Raw genomic sequence first — 10,375 nt, 5'->3', positions numbered from 1 at the left:
ATCAATTGAGAGTCAGTTTGTAGATTATTTTTGGTACTGTTACGATAAAATTACTTTTGTACATATGTACATTAGATAATATGTATATCTACATGACTAATACTTCCATATATATATATTCGGGAGACGTAACCCATGTATATATATACTCCCGAAGAAAGGTCGTAATCGGTTGACGGTACTAGACTACCCAGGCGATGGCCTGACTAAGTCAAGGTAGCGGTAGGAAGGGGGGAAGGGGATTGTTAGTAATGTGGATTGATAACCCCATTGCTAGCAATGTACCATGTCAGGTCGACCTCCACGCAGTTCCCCCTGGAAACCATCATGTTAAATTCCTGGTGAATTTGCACGATAGGCTAACTGACCTGACCTCATGTTCATCTTATCATCCTCCACTGGTGCCCCGCCAGCGTAAACCGTTAGCGCAGGCGGGTGCACCATTCCATTATCAACCCTAAAAAAAAAAAGGTAGCGGTAGGCGGTCCACTGCACAAGTGTACCAGAATGGCAACAGTAGAGAGAAATGGCGAGCGGCCGTACGGCGGATGATATCAGCCTATTACCCTACTACATAATGACAATGATCGTCTGTCAAGAACGTGTCGAAAAAGAAGAATCCACGTGGTCAGAATGTAGAATCAAACATCGCATCGTACAATATTTTAAAACTTCAATATAGTTCGTTATTTACCGGTGTAACCAGGACGACTAGGAAGTAGGTAAATAAATAAACATGGCAGATGAAAGTCACGGCCACTATACGAGGTACAAATAAAATAAGAGATAGATGCAGAGCGTCGCGACGACGAGGTTTATATTTTCATAAAATTATTTGCCGGTGACGGGCGAGCCGAGGAGCGCTCGGTCGCCGCTTCGGGTGAATGTTTTCCGACCTAATACTTACAATCAAACACGACGAGCTGTTAGATTACCTGAACATTTTTTTACGAAATCGTCAATAAAACGCTAGTTTTTATTATAGATGAAAAATGATGTAAAAATAAAACGAACCCTACAAACGCTTAATACGATAATGAGTATTGCTGTAATTGATATGGATTACATTTATTGCCTACATTATTAAAAAGCTATTAAATATTGACCTTCGTATTGGAAACAATAAATGCGTAATAACGTATTCACTGCATTGCTATTCAGCATTCAATAATATATTCAGCAATATTTTCACCGCGTGAATTTTATCGAAAATGAATATCGCAAAATTGATACGGATAAATTACTCTTGCATCGAATTTATTGCTTTTATGCAATTTTAAATTTCATTTTATCAATCAACAAACTCGATTGGCATCTTCATATTCACAGCGGTGGGACAGTTCGAAACTTATAAAGACGTGCCATTGCTGCAGACGCTTCTTAGCGGGATTTGCAAATCGAGAGGCGAAATTGAAAATATCGAGGTGTTAATAAAACATGAGCTGTGGCGAAAAGTCTGTGCGTCCTTGCGTCAAGATAGAGCGTTTAGTGTTTGTCGCTCAATAAGGCTCCAAGTGAGGATCTGAGCGTCGTCATTGCCAGCGGAAGGAGGCAGCCGGGTTTCGGTCGATATGTGGTGGGGCGCAAGCGCGGCTCTCTGCTGCCTTAGGCGCTGGGACAGAGTTAATCGTCAGTTCGCCGGCAGCCTGTTAAGCGGCCGCCGGCACCAAGCGTCCGTACGGACGCAGCCGACGCGGTAAACATGATTACGACGCGATCTCGTGGCGTATTTGGCACCGGTTTTCTGATAGCGCTTACGATCGCAATTTTGCCGCATGCAGACCTTGCCGCGTGAGTATTTTTTTTTGTCATCATCATCATTATATCATCAAAATTATTTTCCATTGGTGATAAAAACTTTATTTTTTTTTACGCGCCTCACACGCATTCGGGAAGCCATAGCGTGCGTGTAAATCTCCTAAAGCCAATGTACAATGCTGGACGAGCCTGATTTGCTTATAATGCGGCCACGACAATAATTCCGTAAGTATAATTAAATTGGGTGATAATAAAATAAAAGTTTTGTGAATTATGAAAAGTAAAAATTTTTCGTGTGTAACCAGTGTAAAAAAATGCGTTAAAATTATTTATGTACGTAATTTATTATTATTAAGCCAGGAAAAAGTTATATTAATTGTTAATAAAAGTTTTTACAGTGAATTTTCTTGTGAGATCGAGTAATTTCGGTATCGTGCATAATTTTGTGTCGCAATGATATTTGTGGTGCCTACATCAAGATTAATATAAAATAATGGTATTTTTTCGAAATTTGAATAAATCTGAAAACTTTTTTCTAAGTTGTAAAACTTTATGAAACTAAGGAAAAGTGGCAAAAACAGCCAGAGGAATGATTGGAGTCACCAGAAGAATAAGCGTAGAAGACAGAAGACCATATTTTTCAAGTTTTTACTAATAAAAATGATTTATATAAAATGTTATGAATGAAATGTATATCATACGTTGTTGTCAATATACAAAAATAAAGTTATATTGTTATATTTTAACATTCCTATCTACAATATTATTATATATGTATGTGTTTAATAAATCTAACCATTTATCCCACACATATAAATTTATTTGACGATTTACCAATTTTTTAATGGACTTCCAATATTCCGTTAATATTTTTATAAATTTATTGGCGTTGTTGAATTTTATGAAAATCCGCCCTCATATCTCACCGTTCGAAATACATCTGTAATTTTCGTAAATAAACTCGTACATTTATTTCAGAGTACTGGAAAATACTTGATTAATTTCATTAACACGTTCGTCACACTTTAACTGAAATAAACAAATACATTCCTCGATAGTATTCATTAAACGTACTCGTTTAATTCACAATTCGACAATCAGCTGTCACGTGACATTTTGCTCGTAGTATTATAAATATTTTGGAGTAGAAATAATTAGTAATTAAAATATAGAATTATTAAAGTTTATATTTCGTGTTATAATTGAGACTGTATATAGAATACGTGTAGGAACAAATAAAAAATTGTATAATATTCCGATTAGAAATGGGTATTAGAAGTTAGACAATTTTTTTCACTTTCCCCGATATTTTCTTAATTTTTTCATATTCTCGAGACTGAAGTTGAGTGTAGCAATGTTCAAATTCAAATTTAAAACATATTTATTCATGTAGGTCTATTACAGACTCTTATGATATGTCAAATCTACCGTTAGTTGGAAATGATTTCGAGATGAGAAGAACTGACTAGAAACTCTGTATTTAGTATAGAATATTATTATTATTATACATTTGGGTGCAAGTCAATCAAGCACCTTTGATTCTTTGAAACCGTGAATTTTGATGTTCGCATCCATATCGTTCATAAGCATTTTTATTCATACATTTACCATTCATGTTTCTACATCATACGCGTTGAAGACATCGTACTAATTTTAGGCAATAAAATTTATCTTAAGTAATACAAGAATTTCTCTTTGCAAATATCACGATGTTTAAGTTGGCATCCTAAATACATCCTTATATATGAAGTGAACGATCTATCCCCGAAATAAGAAGACCTTATACCTCATAAGTCCTGATTAATATTTTAAATGTGACAATGAGTTTATTTGACTGTTACGGTTTTGTGCCTTAACAGTTTTACCGATATGGTCACATAAACGAACAAACGAGCGAGAGAATGAATGAGCGAGCGAAGGAACGAGCGTGTGAAAGAACGAGCGTGCGAATGAACAAGCTAGCGAATGAACGAACAAGCGAATTGCCGAGCAAGCGAATAAACGAGCAAGCGAATGAACAGGCGAGCGAATGAACGAGCAAGCGAATTAATGAGCGAACGAATGAACGATCAAGCGAATGACCGAACGTGCGAATTGAGGAGCAAGCTAGTAAACTTATGACCGAACGTACTTGCGAATAAACAAATAAACAAACGAACGAGCGAATGAATTAACAAACACACAAACGAACTAGCGGACGAATGGACTAACGTTTGCTCCGTTGAACGAACTAATAATCAAGCGAGCGCTTGAACGAACGAACGAACAAGCGAGCGCTTGAACGAACGAACGAATCTCGTTCGTTCGTTCGCGTAAATAAATGAAAGAGAGAATGGACAAAAAACGAGAGAGCGAATGAACAAACAAAAAAACACATGAGCGAGCATTCGAATGAATAAACGAGCGAATTAAGTAACAAAGGAACAAAACTCTTATATGTCGTGACTAATATAAAAATGACTTTGTTTGTGACGTTTTCACGCCTCAACAGTTTAAGCAATAATCATAAATCATATACCTATATTATTTTTTACGCCGCAATACGGCATCTTTAAACTAAGGATATAAGCAATTTCGTATACCGGGGCACACGGACGAAGTAGCAAGCACTAACTAGCTTACTATAAATATATATTAACAACAGATACAAATGAAATAAGAAGATTAATAGAAATCATACCCAGTATAGTCCGCATTCCCTTGAAATCTTAAAACTTGAGTACAAGAGATCTTTAATTGCCTGAATAATAAAACTTAATGAGATCATTTACCTTATAGATGTTGGATTATTTCAGACGCTTAAGTATTCATAATTTATACAAAGTCTCGAGCGTCCCCGATTAAAACCTCATCATTCATGTACATGGCTGTTAATTACTAAACTTACCTAGAGATCGATGCTAATTCGTCATTAATATTTACGAGTATCTTCGTCCCGTCCTCGTTGAAGTAAACTGTCCTATTAAGTTGATATAAATTTAAACAAACGCAGACTTTGTTGAGTTTGAGTTTAAAGTCAATTTTACTTAAAGCAAATATGAAAAATGAAATTTTCGTGATACAAGACAGATATTAGTTGTAGTATAAAGTCTTAGAAATCGTTGACTATTTTCGGAGACTAATTGGTCTAAACTTTACTCTACAATAATATTTTTGTAAGCCATAAGGACAAATCATTCGAGCATACGTTTTCGAAGAAGTTTCGAATGAATTTTGAACCATCAAAATATGAAGCGAACGAATACACTAAATAAAAGAATTATAGGAAAAGGGAGCAAATTAAGAACTTAACGAAAAACGAATGACCTACTGAACGAATACTAAACAATAAATAAACAAAACGATATAGTTAAACGAACAATCAATATAATGAACTAAGAATTAAAGAAATGAATGAATTATCGATGAAGAGATCAATAAGGTCTTAAACGATCACATGAACGAATTAACTAATTGACAACGTATCAAAGGAACGAAAGCACGAAGTATAAACTTGTTACAATCTGGCTTTACAAGTGCCTTTCACGCTGAAAAACAGAGCATTACTATAAAAGTAGATAAATATAACAAGAAACGTGCACACACGCCAGTCGCACGCGCAAGATATATAACGTTCTTTCGAGCATTTTGGTTACAATTAATCCACACTCCAAAATGATGGACATCTGAATAAAGAGCAAATACTTAATTACGGTTTTATTGGAAATTAATCAATATTAAACATGTCTTTGAAAAATAAAACCGTAATTCAATGAATAAAAAAAATTAAAGGAATTATACAAATGAAAACTACAAATATGTATAGATACGAAAAATCACTCAATAATGATAATCTTTTACACGTTTTTACAATAAATAGTAATTACAGAAAACGAAAGTACTTTTAACTATGGATCAATCTAGTCTAATTAATAATAATATATAATACACTCGTATAATAACTAACGATACAATTTACCCAACGACATCTAGTCCCAAACTAAAATATATTTAAAGATTATAGGTATCAAACAACTGATAGATAGAAAAAAATCTAAATACTTGCGTAATATATACAGAAATTACCCAGACCAATACAAACAACTTTTAAGTTCGAACATTTTTATAATGTGCATCATGGAATACAATCCTCGACTGCTATAGAAACTAAAGCCCACTAACATGCAAACGCACTGTACATGCGACACGGGCAATCGTGCGTGAAAGAGTGAAGACAAAACTAGCACTCACATCTGCGCGCGCGCATCTACCCCCCAAAAATTGCGCATGAAAAAGCATGTCGTGTAAAAGCAGCTAAACTTTACATAGTACAAAATGAATGCGCTCCCGCTGTCTTCAGATCTTTTAAACTACGCAACGGATTTTAATGCAGTTTTTACAAATACATAGAGAAATTCAAGAGGAAGTTTAAAAGTATAAATCAGGTATATACATACATGGGAAGCCGGGACGAGGAGCTAATACTATCAAAATACGAGTACAGCCATTGTAAAAAGTTATATCGTTAATATTTATTTATTATTTTACATATAAATAAAACACTATTTGTCCTAGGAACAAATGACTCTGAAGGTATATAGAATAAAAATGAATTGCATTGAACCTTCAATACGTATTCTGGTGGGCATATTAGTGGACTCAAAGTAACGATTACTAATCAATAAAAAAGTCAATATTTTTTACATATAGGCGGGATTAACAATAAATTCGTACTTAAAAAATTTTACATGTCCCTATGATAGCTAATAGGTACTATAAGTCACAACAATCTAAATATATCTAACTCAAAGGTGACTGACATAGTGATCTATCAACGAACAGCCCAAACCACTGGATGGATCGGGCTGAAATTTGGCATGCAGGTAGATGTTATGACGTAGGCATCCCCTAAGAAAGGATTTTGATTAATTCTATCCCCAAGGGGATAAAATGGGGGATGATAGTTTGTATGAAACTTTGTCAATTTTAAACCGATCGGACTGAGACTTTGCATGCTTAAAATTACTATGACCCCCTAAGAAAGGATTTTGATAAAATATCCACCCTAAAGAGATAAACTAACGCGAGCGAAGCCGCAGGCAAAAGCTAGTACAATATAAAAGTATACTTTTAATCATTGTTGTGAATATTGTAGTTACCGTATTCGTTCGTAGTAAATAAAGACATTGTACAAACAGAGTAAATAAATTCAAATAAGTTCTAGATTTTTTTCACTAAAGCAATATATTGGTTGACCTTTACATATCGGTCGCCTCGTTCCTAATATATTTATCTAACATTTGGGTTCACAATTATTTAGATGTAGCCTTGATATGCAAATAGTGAATTAATAGTTACGTCTTCATCATAGCGACCTCAAGTTTCTACTGTAGGTCAAGACTCTTAACATCCTCGACTATTATTACTGCTAAAATAATTTCTATATAGCTTATAAACTCCATGATTCTCTCTATAAAAAATATATAGCACAGGTTAAACTCGATTTTTCTAGTTTTTGCCGCATGTTTACTCAATATATCTTCCACGATACCCATATATCTTGGATACAACTTATCTACCTCGGTATTTGTAATCAGAAATTCTATCTTCGACGAGTTCTTGAAAAATGGGCTAAACTTGCCACCATTAAATTAGAGAAATGGAGATTGATATCTCCGAAGCAATTAGTAGCTGAATATATTTTATGTTTCTTATTTAAATGAATATCTACGTAGGTACATATATAATCATTTGGAGTGTCTACAATATTTAATACGTACATTCTCGATCCTCTCAATTTAAATGAACTAACTTATTGTGAGTTAAGAGCGAAGTTACTTGAGAGTGTTACAATGTACACGTAGATAAACAACAACTGCATAAAATAAAATGTAACATATTGAGTGCATTTGCAAATAAAATTGACGAGGGCAAATTGATACAGTGTTAACAATATGTACCCATCGCAACGAAGTGTATAAACAACCAGCGAAAGCAAACAAGGAATATTATTATAAAATATGCATATGATATGATATAATTATACGCGGAAATATATTGTGTATATTAAATGAAAAACATATCGCTGCGGCTGGTAACCGAGATGGGGTATTAACAACTCTAAACTTAATCTCAACGCCATACTCGATTCATATGGATGACAATGGAATGGTGCACCCGCTGCGCTAATGGTTTACGCTGGTGGAACACCAATGGAGTATGATAAGATGAGCATGAGGTTAGGTCAATTAGCCAATCGTCGTACATTTTTCACGATGGTTTCCCGTTGGAACCACGTAGTCAACCTGACATGGTACATCGCTAGTAATGGGGTTATAGGTCCACATTACTTTTTCCTCGCAATACTCCATTTCGCTGGGTATATTGAAATCTACCGTGGAGAAGGATGATGTACGACTCACGTATCAAATTTTGGTAGGATTTTATGTACAGGTTTTGGTACTTAATTTAAATTGAAACAATTATATTATATTATACTAGCTAGCGTGGAATTTAACTTTATTTTTCTAAAATAAAAGTAGCCTAAGTTACTTCTTATTATATCAGGTAACCGGCCAAAAAAAGTCCCGTCAAAATAGGTCCAGGCATTTCATTCATTAGCCGGAACAAACAGACCGACAGACAGACAGCCAAAAATGATAAAAAACGTAATTTTGGTATATGTACCGTATATATATTCATATGCATATAGTAAAAAACGGTTATTTCAATACTACAAACAGACACTCCAATTTTATTTATATGTATAGATTATAATTGTTTCAGTTAAGTATAGGCTTGTTGATGTTTGCAATTTTCAATTAAGTTTGAAGTATTTTCAGGTATGCTCTTCAAAACGTATTCGTTCTTATTTTAACGTTAGATTACAATTGTTATGTGGTTGTTTGTCCAGTAAAGCTAGGTCAGTTGTATTTGAGATCACTAAAATGTTTGTTCTAACTCCCTCCCTACTGTTTTAGCTGCTTAGGTTCTCAGTCATCTTGTATTTACGGAAGCGGAAAATAAATATTTCTCTCTCTGTTTTTATTTGCGACATTGTGCTATACGTGTACTGAATTGTGTACTTAGGGATTGTTTTAGTTATTGCTAGCTGTTCCCGTGACTTCGTCCGCGTGGAATTTAACTTTATTTTTCTAAAATAAAAGAATAAAAGTAGCCTAAGCCTTTTACATCAGCTACCTGCCAAAAAAGTCTCGTCAAAATCGGTTCAGCCATTTCAGAGATTAGCCGGAACAAACAGACAGACAGACAACAAATATAAAATAAAATTATTTTGGTGTATGCATATGCATGTAATAAAAAACGGTTTTTTCAATATTACAAACAGACACTCCAATTTTATTTATATGTATAGATGTATAGATATATAAGTTATATTATACTGTAGTTACCCACTTAGTACGGTCTTTATAATTCATAGTCAGAATTGTAAAGATAATATTTTCTGTATCACTTTTGATTCAAAGATAATTATCTTTGAATCAAAAACAATTGAATGTAATCCATTAGAAAATTAAATGACAATAAGTTATGTTTTGTATGAACTTGATATGTAAGTAAAAGGTTATGTTACTAAATAAATCATTTAAACTTTCTGGAAGAAATTTTCTAAGTGATAGTTAAAACTACATCGTCATACAGACAGACAACAACAGTCTATAATATTAGAGATTTATACGAAAAGATCCCGTAACGTATTTGTAACTTAGTGTAAAATTAACTGAAAATCTATACTATATTTTTATACTGGTACCTAGAAAAGTTCCTGAATCCATAGGTCGTACACATCGCATTTTATATGCTACCATCCGATATTTATGGTGACACTTTTATAGATGTTACTTGTTCTAGATATTTTTTTTTTAATGTAAAATTTATTACCTCTGCTGGATAAGAGTGCATTCCACTATTGCCTTACTGGTTAACTATATTCTAAATTCAAACTGCATTATTTTTAATTATATTCGAATTTCAAAAATAATTTATTTTTTCGAAACATTTTTTCTTCTGTAAATTTATTACTTTTGTTATATACGAGTCTATTCCACTATTGGTTAAGTATATATTCTAAATTCAAATTGACTTTCAATTAATTATATTCCAAATTCAAAAATAATTTATTTTTTTCATAACATTAAAGAAACAATCTAATTTATACGCTTAGGTATATACGTATATTCTATAAGAGAAAATCAGTTTATTCAGAAGCACAGTGCACTATATATTTCCTGTGGCATGCTGTCGCCGTTCGCTATTGTAGCCACAACGAGATAATGTATGATGCAGATCAGACGCGAAACAATGTGTATCTAAAGTAACCGGCAAACAACTTCAGCAAAACCATAAACAAAGAATATTGCTGGATATCAAAAGTATTAATATCAGTATCCACTAGTCGTTAAATATTTCATTTTATTTAAATGAAATATTTAACGTGAAATATATCAGTAATTTATCTTACTAATACTATAGACCATAGAGTTTGTAAGTATGGATGAATAGAGAGCTATTTGTTACTCCTTCACGAAAAAATCTACTGAACTGATTTTGATGAAACTTCACAGTAATGTAGCTTATACATTAAAGTAAGACATAGGCTATAATTTAATAATAATAA

General features: G+C 33.4%; 1 protein-coding gene across 1 annotated transcript in view; it reads left to right on the top strand.

Moving 5' to 3' along the window:
- The first annotated feature begins 1,679 nt into the window (after nucleotides 1-1,679).
- Nucleotides 1,680-10,375, top strand: part of LOC131851137 (gamma-aminobutyric acid receptor subunit beta-like) — a 56,604-nt gene continuing 47,908 nt past the window's right edge. The window contains exon 1 of the mRNA XM_059201588.1: nucleotides 1,680-1,791. Coding sequence (XP_059057571.1) covers nucleotides 1,703-1,791 — 89 coding nt within the window. The 5' untranslated portion in view covers nucleotides 1,680-1,702. The remainder of the gene's footprint in view (nucleotides 1,792-10,375) is intronic.

Source organism: Achroia grisella, unplaced genomic scaffold (assembly GCF_030625045.1).
Source record: "Achroia grisella isolate CSIRO2021 unplaced genomic scaffold, CSIRO_AGI_Agris_v1 utg1173, whole genome shotgun sequence".
NCBI classification, from domain to species: Eukaryota; Metazoa; Arthropoda; class Insecta; order Lepidoptera; family Pyralidae; genus Achroia; species Achroia grisella.
Note: the sequence above shows the minus strand (reverse complement) of the source record. Positions and strands in the feature narration are given on the sequence as shown.